This window comes from Urocampus carinirostris, chromosome 2 (assembly GCF_059441175.1).
Source record: "Urocampus carinirostris isolate Australia breed hairy pipefish chromosome 2, RoL_Ucar_1.0, whole genome shotgun sequence".
Classification (NCBI taxonomy): domain Eukaryota; kingdom Metazoa; phylum Chordata; class Actinopteri; order Syngnathiformes; family Syngnathidae; genus Urocampus; species Urocampus carinirostris.
In genome coordinates, this window is record NC_142350.1 from 23,723,793 (window position 1) to 23,743,913 (window position 20,121).

The 20,121-nt window shown below is 38.5% G+C and overlaps 1 protein-coding gene, 1 long non-coding RNA gene and 2 pseudogenes across 16 annotated transcripts in view; 3 read left to right on the forward strand and 1 right to left on the reverse strand.

Moving 5' to 3' along the window:
- LOC148371427 (uncharacterized) overlaps positions 1–20,121 on the forward strand; it is a 60,745-nt gene that overhangs the window by 1,238 nt on the left and 39,386 nt on the right. For all 15 annotated transcript variants that reach the window (XR_015849811.1, XR_015849810.1, XM_088329494.1 and 12 more), the window contains exon 2: positions 5,965–6,139. Coding sequence is in view for 13 of the 15 variants with exons in the window: in XM_088329494.1 (XP_088185620.1) it covers positions 6,081–6,139 (59 nt within the window). In the remaining 2 variants the exon portion in view is untranslated. The remainder of the gene's footprint in view (positions 1–5,964; positions 6,140–20,121) is intronic.
- LOC148371428 (uncharacterized) overlaps positions 5,190–20,121 on the reverse strand; it is a 45,627-nt gene continuing 30,695 nt past the window's right edge. The window contains exon 3 of the long non-coding RNA XR_015849812.1: positions 5,190–5,317. This is a non-coding gene — a long non-coding RNA (uncharacterized LOC148371428). The remainder of the gene's footprint in view (positions 5,318–20,121) is intronic.
- Positions 14,654–14,833, forward strand: LOC148371429 (U2 spliceosomal RNA; annotated as a pseudogene).
- On the forward strand, positions 14,865–15,147 carry LOC148371430 (U2 spliceosomal RNA; annotated as a pseudogene).

Genomic DNA, 20,121 nt, shown 5'->3' on the forward strand with positions numbered 1-20,121 from the left:
TTTTTGAAAAACACATTTAGTGTACTTAGTAAAATAAACATATCGGTTGGGTCAGTGATTATTACCTGAGAAGTTATTTAAGTTTTAGAATTTAAAGGGACAGTCTATATTTAAAAAAAAAAGCTTCATTTGAAAAAACAAATCAAATCATGTGAAAATGGAGTTTTTTAATACGTGGCAGTCGAGAACTTAGCATTTATTTGACGTAAGATGTTCCTCACCCATAGAGGAAGCCGTTTTCATGCAGCCAATGTCCTTTTTCTTCTTTTCTTTCGTTGGTACATCATTTTAGTTATTTCTATTTTTTTCACCCCAAAAAAACATTTTGAACGTCAACAAAGAAAAATCGTTCCACTGTAAGTTCATTTTTGATCATTTTAAGTATTAGTTTTACTTTTTTCTCTTTTCATTTCTTTTTCTTTCTTTTTCCCCTTTTCTTACCTTTCTTCAATTGTTTTTTTTTACTTTTATCTCTTTTCATTTTCCTTTTCTCATACCTTCTTCCCTTTTCCCCCTTTTTCCTTTCTTTCCTTTCCTTTTTTCTTTTCAATTTTCCATTTTTCTTTCAGTTTTTGCACATTTTTACCATTTCCACCTTTTTCTTCTTTCTTATTTTGAGCAAAAAAGTGAAGGAAAATAATGTTGTGTCTTAGTCACTTTGAGTCTCCGTAGTTTGTATTCTGAAGCATGATTTTTAGCACTTGTTTTCGGTTGCAAGGCACCATACAGTGACATAATAATAATAATAATAATTTCCTTGTATTGTCATTCTGTGTAACAATGTACACAGAACGAAATGTCGATTGCACCTGACCCGATGCAGCCGACATCTATGGTGCTCAAATACTACACACTGTACCTTTAGCCTAAAGGTACAGAGTGCAATATTTCCCAACTAGGTGGCACTGTATTGCCTAACACGAAGAAAAAAACATTACCACCGGCAGCAAGATGGCAGACAAACATGGCGGCGACTACTCGATATGGATACCACTATGTAAAAGAATTACCAATTTCTTGAGCTATGACTATTTATGAAAATAACATTGGTATGAAAGTTAAGCATTTTTTCTCATTATTCGAGTCAATGTTTTTTTTTAATTGAATTAAGTTTTTTTTTTGTACCACTAAAAGGCACTCAATATTACACTCTATACCTTCAAGGCCTCACTGACTTTTCATCGGGGGGTGGGGGGCGGTGTGTGTGTGGGAGGGGGGGGGGGTATGGGCGCAAGGGAGCGAATGGGTAATGCAGCTGAGCTGACCCCCCAAAAAGAAAGCTTCGGGTCATTCTACGGTCACACTTGGAGTTTGTTGTCATAGCACACACAAGGCACATGCACACAATCGAGCCTAAACAACAGAACACACTGGTCAAACAAGCACCTGAACAACAAGTCACAGTCCAAATCCAAAGACCTGTTTGACTAAAACAAAGCAGAGTTGAATTCGAATGGGCCCATGCACTAAAACCTTCTTTTGCTTTGCACTTCCACAACATGACTGATGCGACCGATGGTTCCCATTAGGGTCCACGAATAAACACGTGGACGATGACAGATGAAGCATTAAAGTCTTGGAGCAAAACGGATTTATGGTTGACTACTTGGCCCTGATTTTGATGAAAATGTCTTGGACACTGCATTGATGTGGTTCGAACTACAAACAGACATTTGGGAACAAAAACGAATGAACAACAGTCATTAAATAGTTCAGAATATTTTTTCATTCCGGGAAATTAACCAAAAGATTACAGAAGTAAAGAGTTATAGCTAGTTAGTCCTCAAACAATCAACGGATATGTATTTTGACTTTAATAATTTGTTTCAATTTTCATTATATACTCCGGGATGATTCACACCAGAAATATATTTTTATGACGTTAAAGAATAATTTAATCGTAACAACGTCATCAACCTTCTTTGCAACAAGATTAGACACGGCACTCCAGGGTAATCATGTAAAAAAAAAAAATAGTAGAAGAATTAAAACTTCGGGATAAAGGGCAGAAAAAATATTTACAACATAGTGCTTAGTGACTGGCCTAAGTTGTAATAATCGTGCAATTTTTGTGAAATAAAAAGTGAAGTGCATCGTAACGATAGTGCAATTAAAAACCGTGCAATAACATTTAGCAGTAACATAAATCCCCACAATAGGTCACAAGGTATACTGTGTATTTTCACAATTTCGTGCAATTACCTTTGGCAGCAAAAAAATAAGAAAATAAACGTAAACAAATAATAACTTGCAGGAACTGTTTTCACATTTTTTGCCAAAATAACAAAAATACATAAACGTCTCCATGTGTGACTTTAAATATCTCTCAACAGGTATTTCTTCCAATTTTAAGGTGTTGCATTTCAATGTGGTGTTTTGTAAGCTCAAATGATTAGGTACACCAGAAAAGGACTCCAAATCTTGACGGAAAATTGAGTGTTGATAACTGTCAGAAGTAGTCCAAAACGCTGTTTTTGTCATCACATTGTTTGATTGTTTGTAGCTTTTGAGTTGGGCACAACACAAACAACAACATCGATCATTAATTAATAAAAATAAACTAACTATTTGGAGAAAAAAACAGCTGCAAGAGACTATTATATGACACATTAACATGTGCCAAAAGGGTGTAGAGTAAATAGAATATAATTTACTTTCTTGTCCTTGATATCAAGGTGGTTAAAAATTGTATGCAGCGAAATTAGACATGGCACCCCCGCGAAAAACAAGTTGACTACAATAAATGGGCAAACATATTTACAACAAAGTGCTTAGAGACTGGCCCAAGATATAATAAGAGTGCATTAACAGAATCTACCCCAATTCCACTCTTATCCACACAGTAAAAACATACTCAAAAATCAAAACAAGAAAACAGAATCTTATCGCTCAAAGGACAATTGGAAATCAAAGAAATAGCATTTAAAACGTATAACAGTATCACTGGTGACGCCCATATCGTCCAAATACACTTCTGATATATTAATATTCTTTATTATAACTGTCTAAAATACATATAGTTTGTGATTTTTTTTAGAAGTATGTAAATTTGAGACATTTTTAATGTCATTATCTAAATTGTTCCATAAATTAATAACTTTTTGAGCGGTACAAAGGCTTTTCAATGTTGCACGTGAATGTTGTATCTTGAAGTTATGGATTCCCTGAGAAGAGACATGTCTGCTCTGTAGAAAAATAACTGTGGAATATTTGTTGGGTGTTGGTGCAAACCTCTTTTGTATACTAATATTAGGAATGTAAGTTTTACTTTATCTTCCTATTTTCATCACGTTGTATTTTATAAACGGCCTGTTTGTATGTTCATTATTCTCAGCGTACTTAACTTACAAACGTTGTATTTTCACCATAGCATGTATTTTTGATTGATTAAAATAACGTGAAATTTAATACTGTATAATTAATATTCTAGGTATTTTAATCTAATCATAAACGCTTCGGGAGAAGGGAAAAAACACTGCGCATGCGCGAAGAGCAGCTCAATTGATGGCGTCTTGCTCCAGGTATATAGGTAATGTAAATTTCGATTAGCTGTACTTCGCCAACCTGGTTAATGACCAAAATAGTTTAATTCTTGATATGTTGGGTTCTTTATATTGTAAACATAATTAGAAAGGACCTATAGGGATAAGGCTAAACATTTGGACTCAAGCCGTTTTAGTTTGATCTCGCGTTTAGCCAACCAACGTTTTTCGTCAGCTAGCTTAGCTGCTCTTTATAATGTATCGGGTAGTTGACTACTTCATATATATAATATTATAGTATAAATTGTCATCCAGGTTACACAATCCACAAAAAGTTGAATTCAGTTCTCATTTTCGGTCATAGACCCAGCAAAGTTATTAATCAAGAGCGGATTAATATTTTTAATCCATTTCTTTCTGTTTCTTGATTGAATAATTGATAAACCGTCAATGCTAAGGTTCGGCTCATCTCGGAAGAGCCCGATGACGCTTTACACTGAAAAACAACAGCAACCAAACTATGAAAGTGTCTTACCTGAGTCTGATAAGGAGGCTTCTCTTGCTACTTTCGTAACCATGGTCATTGTGATATATATACATATAATTAGTGAGCTTTCTTAGGCAATCAGAAACACGTGGACACTAGATGACAATAGGTTTTTTTTAAACAGATATTTATACCCAGAAATTATGTGGCGATTGATATCGATACAACTATACTGGTACCATTTGTTCATTACATAATTTTACCGCTGCAAAAAATGACTCTTGTATTAAGAAATACGTTAAACTCATACAAAAGATTTCTCCCCAATATTCTCCCCTAATATAAAAATGCATTTTATGATAATAATCTACTATTCATTTTTATTTCAAGGATTTCTGATTCAATGATGGCTACTGAAAGGATACTGATACTTGTATCAGCTATCAAGAATCCCTTAAAAAGGGTGGTATCTTGCACGATTATCTATTTGTGGTAACAGTACTTGCCTATCTCTAAGATTTTACGTTGTTTTGTTTAAAGTTTTGTACAGCGCATGATACAATATTTGATAACTAAAAAGCACTTGGTATTGGCTCCACTGGCACAAGTATCTACATGATATTCATCAATACACAAATCAATACAGCTCTACCTCACAGTTCTGAGGTTAAAGTTTCATTTCAATTTTTATTTTCTTCTTTTTTTTAATCCAAAAGCTCCAATGTGTGTAGGTGTGAATGTAAATGGTAAATTAGTTGTCCAGTGATCAATTCAGGGTGCATCCCACTTTTTAAGCAACGTCATCAGGGTAACCTTTTGTAGATCACGGAGGCTGTAGGTTGTCCAAATTATAGCTTGGGGGCTGATTGTGACCTACTGACTATTTTTCAAGATTGACTAAATGTATTTGCTCAAAAAACGTGTTTTACATTGTTTACCATATTTATTAAACTTATTCACTGCCAGCCCAGTATCCTTTCTTTTTTACCCCAAATGTGGCTTTTGCACTCTTATGTTACATGGAACAAAAAAGTCACACGACCAAAAATGAGCATAAAGACTTCAACACAGTTTGTTTTATATGGTTCCCATGAGTGCTTAAAATCCTGAAAAATAATCAAATTTTAATGTTGTGTTTTCAAAGATTGAAAAATTCTTGCATTTTGGGTGAAGTTTTTGTAAATACTTGTAATTGTTGCCATGTTTCTCCTGAAGTCCTCTTAAAAATGATGCAGTCTGCTCTATTATGCCATTGCATTTCTTCTCTCGTCATTAACGTCAGCAGTAGTTTGTATGGCACTGTCCTATGAAGCGTCATCACCCCCAAAAGGACAGATGCATGCTAGACCTAAACAGGGCAATGCAAAATGTGTATTAGTGCAGTGATTACGTATCAATTATGGACATTTATTACGAGCCATGAAACTTGAAGTAGGTTTTCCCAGTGGTGATTGTAATGTGAAGATTTTCCTGTAACTTAAAACATAAGCTCCATATCATTTTTACTCAATACCATTTTTGGAAGAGATTTGTCCCAAAAATATTTACTCGATTTGTTCACATTCACAAATATATTCGCGATTTACTTAAGCTCAAAAGTAATATGTCTTGATAAATGCACACCAAAGATTAAAAATCGGATATATAAATCGCAGATATATTTGGGTATCCCCAATGATCAAATTTGTTCTTTTAATGTACTGGAGACATCTCAAAATAAGCTTTCAAAGTCCTTAAAAAGTGCTTGAATTTGTTCATTTAAAAAGGTGTATGAACCCTAGTATTGCACCATCTCACTGGTGCCAAACTCAAACCATGGGGGTTACTCTCTCGCATTTTCACACACTACTACTTCAAAACAAGCAACATGAAGTTTGTACTCTGAAGTAGCTACAGCAGACAAAAAAAAAGTGATACGACTGAAGTCAGCCATCAGGGTTGTCGAGGTATTGGCACATGTGCTCTCATTGACCACTCCTCTCTTGTGATTGGCAGCCAAAATGAATTCCTCCATCGACAGACATGCGTCTCTGTGTGCCGATAAAGGCGGCCATCCTATAGAGCCATCGACAGTATGATGGAGGGAGAGACTCAAGAAAGCAACGACAGAAATGACATCAAGTGGCCACTGGCTTGATGCCTCTGCTGCATTTGCTGGACACCTTATCAGGTACATCTCCAGCATGTGACTGTATGTTGAGCAAGTATTTAAAATATTCAAGTGTATTTACTTGAACAGAGTTTATTAATATACAGTGGTGCATCTATATACGAGCACTTTCTAACACAGGAATATTGGTACACGAGTTTTATTTGCAACAAAATTTGAGCAATCCCAGAGGCTACCACTAGAGACCACTCAAGACCCCTTAACAATCATGTCTGCTTAAAGCCAACATCAGCTGGTCCACTTTGCGCATGCGGAGTACTAAAGGCAAAAAAGCTATTTTTTGTGTACGTGTACGTTCACTTGTAGCTGCAATAACTTTAATTTTAAGTGTAAAATAAGTGCTTACTTATTTTCAACAGTCTCTCGCTCTTATACCTGTCAACCACCGCCAATTGTTCCCCTTAAAAGGGTTAAAATCCTTCTTATTAAGCAATAATAAACCTTACGAACACAGCACAGAACCTACTCACAGCAAGACAATGTAGAATACCATGACAATATTATCAATCTTAGATGACTTTGTCGTGTGCAACCAGTGACAAAGACGATCAAGATTAGAGCCGAATTGGGCAAGACGTTATCGGCCTTTAAATAAAAAATAAAAATCCTATATACATTTTTTTATATGGCACAAACAATTTGAAATGATTAGGAAAACATAAAAATGTATATACGTATAGGTTGGGAGGTGATAGCTGCTACTTGTCCTTGAAGAGGTACCACTGTATTATGAAAATATTAAAAATAAATTAATAGAGTGACACAAATACCAAATTTATTCAAGAGTGGGAAACAAACTTCTTATTTACAGTAATAATTTTCTAAGTATGATTGAGATCCAGATCTTGTCAATAAGTGGGATAAAATAATGAAAGCACTCTAACACCCACAATTCAAAATAATTTAACTCAAAGGGACGACACATCTATATTTATATTGTGAGATAAAATTTAAGAATGCTACATTTGAAAATGTAATAATGAAATATGGATATGTCTAATTGAAATTTCCTCTTGAAAGTGGTTGTCATTAGGTCATTGAATCACCATTGCACATGTAGATTGTTAAACATGAGCAAGGTATGATAGAGGATAGATAGTATAGGTTAGGAGTTAGCGGATGACTGGCTCCACAGCTCACCTTGTCGATCATCCCTCGGTTCTGCCCCAACCGGCCTGATCCACGCGCAAAATCAGTCCTGCTCGGCCCGTCGCGACCACACAAAGACACGTGAGCCGAGAGGCCGCTTTATTATCAGGTTTGAGGCCCGGAGAGGCGAAGGATGGGTAGAAGGACCGTGGTCTCCAGCATCATCCATCATACGCGTCCTGACCTTGGCTTGACCCGAGCGTGGCAGCCAATAAGGCGCCCTTCTCACCCCCTTCCAAACACTCCCGCACACTTATCTAACCTCGCATTCACGTAGACGAGATCGGGTGACACCGAGCAGAGGCCGGGCGGTCTTTGTGTCGGCCGTCGCTCCTGCGTCTTTGTTTTTACGTGACTAATGTGAGTAAGAACACCTGACAAACAGGCTGTTGGTCCTGTCTCCTCTCTCAGTTTCGTGGCCCCCAAACAACCTCCAAGGAAAAGCTCACAATTGCAAACAGTAGCAAGGTCCTTCATCCATCTCCATAGATTTCCATTGTGGGTAGACGTGTCATTTCGCCCACAAAACACTAGGAAGGAGGAGAGCCCATTCAACCAAAAAGTAGACGTAGACAGATAACATAATGTTGAGAAATGAAGTACATGCATTTCCAAGGGCCACTAGGGGCCGCTTGACTAGATTCAAAAAGAAGCTATCTCCCTTAGAATTCAGAAGAATGGCTTCGTCTTTGTCCTTGATTGAGTTACTGAGCATTTTTCACATTTACATTTAATATTTCGCGTGATAAAACCCAACCAATAAGTGAGTTACTTCCGATAAGAAGTGTTTTGGACACACCCAGTCACCTTTGTCATTGAAGCGTAGCCTCGCAGTTTAACCACTGCAAACAAATAAATGGGTGGCATTGTCGTTGCCAGGGCAAGCACTCAAACAGGTTTCCGTTTTGTCAGGGAGGGATTGCGCTTTGCTTTATCTGAAAAAGCTTTTGGAGTTGAAAGTTCACGGTCAAGTTGTCGGAGAGATGCCTAGCGAGTCCCGAGTTGCTGTTGATGTCCCCTCAGCAAGTGCTAGCTTACGTTGGATTTGCGTACGTGTGTGGAGTGCTAAACAATAAAATATGGTAAATTGTATGTTGATTGGGCTCTCATGAGATTCAGCAAACTAGATGGAAAAAAATGACTCGACACAGGACGCATTAGTAAAACAACTTCCTGTTGAAAAGTACAGCAACAAAGAAGCTATGTATAACAAATGTGCAATAGTATAAGTACATCTTGCAAGTGCGTGAAAATATTTAGAAATAAGAGTGTTCTCTTTTTCACTACTTTTTATAGAATTTGCCACACTAATTAAATGCTAACTAGTATGAACCTTATGAAATTGAAAATTGATATGTCGCAACAAGTTAAGTTGGAATACTAAGGGGAAAAATATTTTCCAAAGTAAAACGTTTTTAAATAATTTGTGTATTATTTTAAATTGTTTTTCTTATTTTCCAAATTATGTAACTGTTTATTAAAACATATTTTTCACATCTTTCTGATTTAAGCATTGTTTTTTTTCTTTTTTCCCTTGTCCACCCAAAATTTGTTAGCAATAGAAAGTATCCTTCTCTGCCTTTGGTGTTTTTGTCGCCCCAGATCGTTTTGTTGCTTTTAGAGCATGGCTCTCAACGTGGTACACCTGGGCACCCCCTAAGGACAGTTGAGGTGCCCGCGGACCTGTTCTGAATTTAGCTCAACAGCTTTCTAGTAAAATTATTTTTTTATCAATTGACTGAGTCTATTCAACTCTATTTATTAATAATTAACCTGGTAATAACATAGTAACGACATAGTAATAACTTAAGTTGATATTTTAGAAATCCAAATAAATATATTCCAGTTCATGGACAAAATAAATCTATTTAAGTATTAATAATGATTTTTAAGCTATTGATTAAAAAAAGATGAGAACCAATTAATTTATTAAACAAATATATATATATATATAGCTCAGTAGCCTAGATGGTAGGGCGCCCGCTTTGAGACTGGGAGGTCGCTGGTTCGCGCCTCGGCCGAGTCATACCTAAGATTTATAACATTGGTAAAATGGCGGCGCCCTCTGTTGGCTGCGGCTGCATCGGCTCGCTACAACGGGTCAGGTGTATCGACATTTCGTTCTGTGTACATTGTTACAAAAAATGACAATACAAAGGAAATTATTATTAATTATTATATATATATATATTCATCTTTTTACTAATTTATTTTACAGGAAATACAACAAACTAAATTCTCATTTCTGGGGTTAATAACGCAAATGAGTAAAAATATGCAGTAGTATTTTGCTAGCTATCTGGCTACCTCAATAGCTTTTGTAGCTAGGTATCGTCTTGCCTTTTCAGCTATCAAGAAAAAGAAAGTCACATGGCTAGCTATTTACATTTTTTTGCATTGTATTTTTTTTTTTTTGCTAGTTGTCAAGCAAAGTTTTTGCCTCCTTTCTAGCCAGCTAGCCAGCTTTTTTAGCTTTCTATTCGGCTATTTAGTTGGCTTTTTACTCTTTTAGACGGCTATCCAGCCCCCTTTTAGTGTTTTACTTGTTTACCTTTCATGCTAACTACCTTTTTAGCTATTCAGCAAGCCATTTAGCTAAGTTTCTATTTTAGAACGTCATATCAAACTGAATGCTCTTTTCGCTAATTAGTAACAAAAATGAGCTTTTAGCTTAAAGAAAGGTTGGAGAAAGAAACTTAAAGTTTAAAATGATTGGTAGATAGATTGATTCATTGCCATTTTAATGTATATGCAAAGTTGAATAATTGACAGAGCAGAAGCAAAAAAGGGCAGGCAGGAAAAAGCCAAAACTTATTAGCACGTACGTAATCTATGTTCATCAAGCTGTTTTATATGTGTGTTCAAATAAGACGGCGGCAATGTTATTGACGCACTGACTGACAGATGCAGGATAGGAGTGGGGAGACTGTTTAGCCAACCAGAATGCAGAACACTGCAGATAAGAGTCCATCAAGCAGCAAAACCGTGAAAAGTAAACTGCGATACAGTGAGGGATTACAGTTTAGTGAAATAAAAAAGAATAGTCAAAATCTGCCAACAGTGTACTAATAAATTATATCACGATTACAAGACTTTCTTAGGGGCGAAAGTGTATGTGTTCATAAAAAATAGTTCACTAGCATGTGCAAAGTTTTATCTAAACAGATTTTGCACTTTCCTTCCCTCCGCAATAATGATTTATCTTGCGTGACACATCAAATATTATCAAATCTTCCCTTGGCAGACACCTCCGATGTTTTCTGTCCTCCAATACTTTCTGCCTTTGGTTGCTTTGCGAGGCTGTTAAACACACACAGCTGAACCATGGTCCCCACGTCCAAACTGCAACGCCAGCAGCGCTCCTGTCAATAACACTCTGAAGCCTGAGCCAAGACTTTGATATGGAGGAGGACCTGAGGCTTTGTTCTCCTGACTGCTGAAGTCGCACGTGTTGCCACATCGCCTCCAGGGCGTAATTGCTAACATATCACAGAGTGGGGGTACGACGTGGTGAGGCGCATACAGTGCTACAGTTGCTTACTCCAAATGCCTGGGGCATGAAAGAGTTTAAGATGAAATGTCTTTGTTGGCAAGCGTTTAGATCACTGTGTGATTGTAAAGATGTTTGAGCTCACCTGTGAGCCACCTGTCTGCTCCGCGCAATGGAAGACCAATGGCACACACGTGGGCGCTAGAAACACAATCTAGTAGGGATTAGGCTGCAATCTGTTTGCTGACTGACACAAAAATGGGATTGCTTAATCTTAATGGCGATTTACAAAGCGTGAAAAATGTGCTCTCTAAATGCCAATTTGAACCTGCAGTAATTAAAGTTGCATAGCATAAAACTATATTCAATTTTTACTTGAGTTGTTTTTTAAAGTTATAAAACAAACCTTACCCCTTCACTGCGAATATAGTATACGCATAAAAAAATGTGACTTGTGCGCTTATGCTGATAATTCCACCCCCTCCCTTTTGACTAAGCGGCCATATTCCAAATCTTAAAATAAATGTTAGCATTCATTGTAAGCGTAATCAAATGTACTTTATCCTGTGACATTATTGTACTGACTGTAAAACAAAGAAAATCAATTTTTAGTGTTGAGTTTGCGTCGAAGTATGGCCAAGCCCTTGTTTTCCTTCTTTTTTCCAATTGCATGCAATTTTAAGGACAATACTATTTTGGGATGTAGATGTCTTATTAGTTTTTATTGGATAAATATTGTGTAACAAAAATTTGAACGGTATTGATACTAGACGTTTTGACATTTATAACAGTCAATGGCACAAATGTGTTAATCCATTATTGTGCAAAATTATAGGTCCACTTACTTCAAATGAGAGCCAATACAAAATAAATAAAAAGATTATATTGCACTTTTTGATTGACATTTAACAGGAAAAGGAATCTGTGTTTTTTATCTTCAGAGAAACGTGAGATGTTTCTAATATTTTGTCTGGCAATCAGTTGCCAATCAAACAGCCGACAATGACCCACAATTGTGTGTGTCGTCTGTGTATTCTAAAGCAGGTTGTGTCTCGATTGAAGGAGATGTTTCATTGACAGGTGAGCTGCTCACTGGTGTAACACTAAGCCCGTCGTAGCTACACGCCCTGAAGCATATCCAGCTTTGGGAGGGTGTGAGAAGCGTACTGAAACTATGTACTGATAGACTGACTGACTGCCTGTCCCCTTCAGGCAAAGACCAGTCTAGATTCGCATCTCACATAAGCGATCTGCACAAATCCAGACAAATTGATCCGAAGTGGAGGCTTTTATACCCTTGGTGTGTGTCAACTAGCGCTTCCTTGTTCTCGAAATAACAAAAACTCATTATTTGCTCATTAACGAGTTGCTGATGTTGCCTACTGATGAAAGTGTGAACATAGCAAACTATTTTCTATCTTCTACAAATACTGTTTAACACTTTTGGAACAATGTATGCTTGCTTTCTGACAAAAATGGAATGATAAGACTGATATCCTGGTATCTTTGGTTTGCATAAAAGATTATTCCAGTAGCTTGTTAGCTTAGTTTAGAACTACTGCTGTTTTCCCGTGGTTGCCTGGCAACTGCATGGCTATCAGACACAGTGGAGAACAACACTGGCGTGGGTAGTATTAGATGACTGTTTGAATATATGAGTGATTAAATATATTGATGAACAAATGAATAAAATAATGAATAGAATAATAACATGATAAAAATATAAATAAACAATTGAACTGTAACATAATTGCAAAATGCTGTGCAGTGGGTAAAAAAAACAAAGCATATAGCATATATATTATACTACTATTTAAAATACTTCAGTTTGAATCTGGTTCCTCTCTGTGATATTGAATTATCATTAGGGATGTTCTAAACACCCCTCTTCCAGACTGATACAAGTATCCAACTCTTCTCTATTTACTGACACCAAGTGCTGATACAATTCGTATTCTTTGTCACATAAAAGAATGTCCCCAAACATAGACCTACATTTAAGAATGAAGCAAATTTCGTTACAACAGAAATAATTGGTTTTTATTAATTTTTTTTCCATATGTCTGTAAAAGACTTATTTTGTATGGAATACATAGTTTAGTTAAATCAAATGATCAGTGAGCTAGACAATATTTAGGTTCCTTGTACGGCCACAATCGTTGCCCCTGATACTTGTATCCAGAGCCCTGGCAAGTCCCGATACCTCGAAATATAATCCGACATCGCCCGATACTGATTTCTGTATTTGCCAGTCCTGAGGCATCACTTTGCATGACATAAGGCTCTAACTAAATGTTATTTGTGCCGATGCGGTCATGAATAATTGAGGCAACTCCACTCATTCCCTTCTAGCGCGCAAATGGAGTGTACTGTGGAAGCAGAAATACATTGACAGAAATGAGGAGTTCTACAAATACAATTTCAGGAAGACTACTACTTTGTGCAAACTGGCTTGCCGACATCTCGAACATACGACATACGTGCCTACTATGAAACTGAAAGTCGCCTTCCACTTTAGCCCCTCCCTAGTGGTCGTTCCCGTTTCAGCTCCATAGAGACTTCTCTAATGACAGCACTTGTCTATAACTTCACCATCACGCCTCATGTACGTGTTTGTTGTGTGAATGGGGGTGGGAGGGATTGTGCATGTTTGCCCTGTAATGACAGCGGCTGTCTATAACAGCCCATCCTGGCTGGGATCATTCGGTCCAGCCTCTCTCCCACGTCTGCTGTCCGGTGTCACCAATGTCCGGGTGGACGATGATGTGATCTTTAGTCCCCTCTGCAATCTATAGACTGGCATTTGGCTCGGGGAGTGTCCCCAGGCTCTGACGCGCATACTAAACTTGGAGCTCTTCTGCCGATATTGAGCCCCCTCCCTTTTGGCTAGGTGGCCTCTTCCAAGAGGAAGTTAATGCCATACGTGGCAATATTGTGACATGCAGCTTTCTCTGCGAAGGTGGCAGCAGGCCACTGAATTGACCTTTGTTTGGAGTTGAATGTTGTGTACTGTAGCTGGCTAACAAAACTATGCAAAGATTTGTGCCATAGAAATTATTTCCCGATTGCACAATTTTCAATCTCTCAATGAAGGTGCATCATGCAATATTTATACTCTATTTGTAGAGAAGTAGATATAAGAATCTAATTGTAGTTACTTTTTTTTGTCTCGCATGTTTTTTTTTGAAAGGGCACATAATTTCTCCTGACTATATACCCCAAAACTCTAAATTGGCCAGAAATGGTCATTTGTAACCTATAATATGGTGCGTAATTATAAGTAGACAAAATTGGAAATGCATTATCTATTATTTTATTGCTGACCTCTGTTACATATTAACATCAGTTCTTGAACCAATTATCAATGGTAAAAGCACCAATTCCTAAACATCAGGCTGCTAGGGATATGGATAGTTTTTCACTAGAGCACATTAAAACAATAGGAATCCAAACCGTATCGTGACGGGGAAAGTTCTATCCATTAGAACTCTAAGGGTACTAAAGTCATAAGAAAAGGCATTGGGTTCTATTTCATTATCACACTATTTTTAGTCATGTTTCCATATATGTTAAAGTCGCGAGATTGCTGTTTCAATTTTTCTCGGCTCAAACCAAGTATTGAAAGTGACAAACGTTTTGAATACGTGCGGCCACGCGTTTATTTATACATAACCAAATTACTTCCCACAATGCCGTTCTCTTCACTCAGTTTCGAAGAACTGAGTCATTTCCCACAATAGCCTTTTCGTCATTCAGTTCAGAATCTTGTGCGATTTTGCGAGTGGCTGTACAACCGACCAGTTTAAACTCTAACAATAATAACATGGAAAATTGGGTACCGTGATTAAAATGGCATGATGATAAGATAAGAGCTGATGCCTTTTCAAGTGTCATATGTATTCCTACTCGCCTAGTGTATACCTAGCTGTTTCCGGGAATCATAACGATACAGCATCGAGCTGATTTTTGCAATCCGGAGATGGAATAAGAGCTTGCTCTGTCCACTCCATGCATCGGCCCGGTGTTGCAGTACCTCCGGGAACGGGGCATTCGCAATGATCGCAGCAAGGCTATAGGGCTAGGACCTTAGCTTGGCCTTTTGGCTGGGAGTAAGTGTCCCGGCTCCTAGGCTTTGTAGCGTATTATGAACTGACCGACAACGGATAATGGATAATGAATAACGAAGATAGAACAATAACCCTCAAAAATCCCTCCCTATATAGGTAGTTACAATCTTGGAATTTAAAGTCCTGGGATTATGGACTATCACTGATTGTTGTCTAGATTGGGAGATTGGAATAAGAGCTTGCTCTGTCCACTCCACGCATCGGCCCGGTATTGCAGTACCTCCGGGAACGGTGCATTCGCACTGATCGCTACTCGGCCCTGTGGGTAGGACCTTGGCTGGGAACTAGTGTCTTCGTATTATGATTTGACCGATAATGGACAATGGATAATTGATTTGGAATATAGAACAATAAACCTCTACAAAATCCCCCCCCCTCTAGTGGATTGTAATCTGGACCTCCAGAAACCTGCTGGTAAGGAGGTGCAGGCAGTCCCCCCCCCCCCCCCCCCCCCCTGAACGGCTGCAGATACCATACAATCTGCGAGCGGCAAGCCTAGGATGCAGCCATAAAGAATAATCGTCTGCACCCACCCGGAGGAGGGAACCGGGGGTCCCGGCAGCAACGTCCTGGTTATTCGGGTGGTTGTGGAAGGTAGAAGTAAGAAGGTTGAGGACCCATCTGAGCATCCCGGGCAGAGGACTGGAGGATGCTGCTTGGGAGGGTGGGATGGATTCCCACTTGAGAAGACAGAGCTATGCCCTTGCACAATAGTATTGCCCTTTACACATTGGTTAACTGCTGTTAAAAGTATCGATAGAAAATGTTCAAACCTCATGTTGTTACAATATGATATAATGAAATTGTGAATGTATTTAATTGCTGTTAAAAGTGTCGATTAAAAACTCATATTGTTGGGATATGATATAGTGAAATTGTGTGTTTAATTGCTGTTAAAAATGTCGGAAAAAATTGTAAAAACGTCATATTGTCAGATATAACGAAATTGTGAATACCGTATTTTCCGCACTATAAGGCGCACCTAAAAGCCTTTATTTTTTTCAAAAGCTGACCATGCGCCTTATAATGCAGTGCGCCTTATTTATGGATCAATATTAAGTCGCAAAGTCTTCCAACTAACTTGCAGCCGCCGAACGCCAAGTAGTCCGCGGTGTATGCTGGGATTTATTTACCGACGTTTCATTGGCTAACCAATGTGTCAATCATCATTTGAATTGATCACTATTGGCTAAAGTTATTCGGAGGTCAAGGGGCGGATCCTTTTTATCATTTACAGGCTGGCATAGGCTTAAACGGCAAAACAAAGCCTGCAATTGGCCGAAAAAGATGTCAATCATCAGTTGAATTGATCACTATTGGCTAAAGTTATTCGGAGGTCAAGGGGCGGATCCTTTTTATCATTTACAGGCTGGCATAGGCTTAAACGGCAAAACAAAGCTTGCAATTGGCCGAAAAAGATGAATGTGTAAAGCACGTGGTTGACGGCATACAGAAAGCATTTTTTTACTATTCTGTATTTGTAAATATTTTATTCTCCTGGATTTACTACACTCACGGATATAAGAGGACCATGGCTGCACATTATTATGAACACAACGACTTCGGTGAGCTACTCCGGCTATATATTATCCCTGTATCTTGTTTCAGACTGAACTCGATGTTTCTGTGATAAGCGGTGCAGATAATGGATGGAATGGAGTGTCTATTTTTAAATTAAACTCAATTCCAAGTGTTTTTTGTCATATGCACAGTAAAGTTGCGAGCGAAAAAGAGAATAGAAACTAAGGAATGGTTGGCATTTCTTGAATACCAAGACTTTAACCTTCCGAATGATGGAACGATGCATTTGAGTGACATCGTACGGACACCGCATCTGCACGTGTCTACGACACGTATTTGCTTCTTTGCAGGCTTTGTGAATGTTAAGGGGTAATAAGTTTGACTGAACTATCTGACTGTTTTGCCGGCGTTCCCATTGTAGCACCTTATAATCCGGTGCGTCTTATGTATGTCAAAAATAGGACCAAAAACTATTTTTTCAGGGTGCACCCTATAACCCGGTGTGCCTTATAGTGCGGAAAATACGGTATGCTTAATTGCTGTTAAAATTGTCGAGATAAATTTTTCAAACCTCACATTGTTTATTTGCTGTTAATAGTGTCAATAAAATTGTTCAAACAAAAAAAAACTCTTGTGAATGTGCTTAATTGCTGTTAAAATTGTCGAGAAAAATTGTTCAAACCTCACATTGTTTATTTGCTGTTAATAGTGTCAATAAAATTGTTCAAACCAAAAACTCTCAATAAAATGGTTCAAACCAAAAACTCTCGTCCATAATCATGGTTGCATCCCCATTGCATCCTATGTTATGCAGTTGTGATCAGTGTTATATTCTGACTGATTAATCAATGGGCAAATATGGAAGTTTTTACATATTTGTTCAACCCTAGCCCTTGTAATCGTTTTTATTCCGTGCGCCTTATAGCTCGATGTGAAAATATATTAAAAAAATATCACAAGACTATTTGTTTTGAGATACGCTTTTATAATCCGGTGCGTATTATAGTGCGAAAAATATGGTACTTATTGTATGCATTGAATATAATTCACTGTAAAACATTCCTTCAGGAAAAGTGTCATTTTTTGGATCGTTTTTTTTTTTTGTTTTTTTGTTTTTTTTTTTTTTTTCAAATTATTCATTTATGTAATGGTTCAGTGGATGCACTACTAGCTTGTAAATACCTTACTTGTTTTTTTCTGTGGTCTTTTACCTAACTAACAATAGTTTTGGACTCATCCATGGGCTTCTATTCAGTGCATCTGACTTCATTTGACTTCTAATGATGTATAATATTACTAGCCTTAAGGGCCGGTCACACAGCCGTTTGCAGCTGAATCACGGCTAAAATTTTGCGGGTTTTTTTTGCCCGTGGTTGCCCGCGATGGAAAATGCGCAAAATTGGCCAACCCGCTGTTCATCGGTGGTATGCCCGCAAAACAGACGCCGGCGACTGTTCGCTTCCTCATCGCGTCATTTCCGCGTCATTTTCTCGTGTGGACCACGGGTATAAAAGCTCCCGAGCCGGTGTTGTGCCCAAATCCGACTCCTACGCAAGATCAAGATTTCAAGCTATGGCACCGAAGAAGCCAATATGTTATTATTGTAATAGTTTTTCATTTTTATTTTATTATCTTGTTATGAAATGAAATGTCAAGAAATAAAAATGGATTAAGATGAGGTCACTACGGTGACGGGGATCCATGTCCACCCCTTTTCGGCTCGAGCACAACTGACGTGTGCTCGGCAAATCGCGCTGTATATACGCGGAGAAAGGCGTTTGACCGTCACACGCGTAACACGCTAATTTCACGTAATAACACCGCGATACAGGCGCAGAACATGCTAATACCATGCTCCACCCACGATTACCCGCTGAAATTTCCCGTCCTACCCATGTGTAACCACGCCCTGGCCGCGGCCAGAGCACGTCGTTCCGCGTCATTTCCGCGTCATTACCTCATGTGCCGCCCGCGGTTAACACGTGCTCAAAGTTTTGAGCAGCTCAAAACTTTTTCGCTCGGCCAACCGCGTGTGAATTTCCGATCGCGAGTAAAGCACTGCTGTATCTCGTCTATATGACGGTCTCAAAGCGTCCAACAGCGCCCAACAGCGTCTGCTTCACGGCCAGAAATTTCTGGCCGTGGTTCAGCCTCGATACGCCCGTGAAAGGCCGTGTACCCGCGCTCTAAAGAATTGAGCAGCACAAAACTTTTTCGCGCTGCCACCCGCGCGCGAATTTCCAACCGCGTGTTAAGCACTGCTGTATCTCGTCTGTATGGCGATCTCAAGCGTCCAATAGCGTCCGCCTCACAGGCAGAAATTTCTGGCCGTGATTCAGCCGCAACCGGCTGTGTGACCGGGCCCTTACACCATGATAAGCACTTCGCGCTGAGCCAATACTCAGTTCAAATTCCTCCTAATATGACTCTCAAATCCCAGTGTGACCTGCTGTATTATCATATTAGGATTTTTCAGTGCTCCGTGTTTTATATCGCTAATGAAGGCTTAAATGCTCTTTGGCGTATGTATTCTCCATGGTGCACGCGGTCCGCAGGGAACGCCTGCGTCCCGTCCTGCATTGATGCCTTCACGCTCTCTCATCTGCATGCCTGACAGCCCAGACCCTCTTTCATCTGCACACAATCTTTTTTCCTTTATTATTGTCATCTCTCAATCCGCCTACGCTCTGCTGCAATCCCCCGTCACCTTCTATTCTGTCCAACTAGTGTTTGTCTCGCTTTGTTGTCTTTTGTTGTCCTTTTTGCAGTCCTACCTGCTCTCGGACTTTGGGTCAATACCGTGTGTATTGAGGATTCAGTGGATGTGCTTTCTAGATAAACACCCTGTTAGTAGGATTATCCCCGTTGTCCTAACAATGTAAACCCAGGATTAGGCTCCACTCTCCAGGGAAGTGTGTGTGCGTGTGTGAGTTGTTGTGCATGCATCAGATTTGGGGAATGACTGAGCCACCATCATTTCTGCACAAAAACATGAAAGATTTTCAGAATGGCTGAAACATAAACATAACAGACTAAATCATGTGATTTTATCATAATTCTTCACCCATTGCTCTTTTATGTAACCATCCATGAATTGATCCATCAATCCATCCAATTTAAGGGCATATTATTGTCATGGACAAAGGGGATGTGTCCCCACCAATCTTAGGTCATCAATGCTTTGTCCCCACCAATATTATGTTATCACTTCAACAATTAGTTATGTCCCCATCCTCCATCTAGTCATCCATCCCACTCTAGATCAGTGATATGATAGGAGCATATTCCATCTGGTATTGGTATTAGGTACTGAGAACAATTTTCCTCAAACAAAGCAGTTTGGAGAGTAACTTCTTGTGAAAACAGTACTTGTAATGACACAAAGTAGCATGATAGCAAAAAATGAAAAAAATAAATCCCTATTGCACCCATCAAATCGGTGGTTCTCAAGCGTTTTTTTTTTCATGACTTGATCATACTTTGGGGCCGAGTAAGATTTTACTGTAACTAGTTGGAAATAAAAACGGAAACAAAAATATTCAACTCAATTTTTTTGCTGATAGTTGTACTTATTTTAATTAATAAATTTGTTGTTTTATTATTTCCTTTTCTTAAATAATTTTCAGTTGATTAAAAAATACTAAATAAGCAAAAACATCGTCCATGTCACGCATATTTGCTAGATTTTTTTTGTA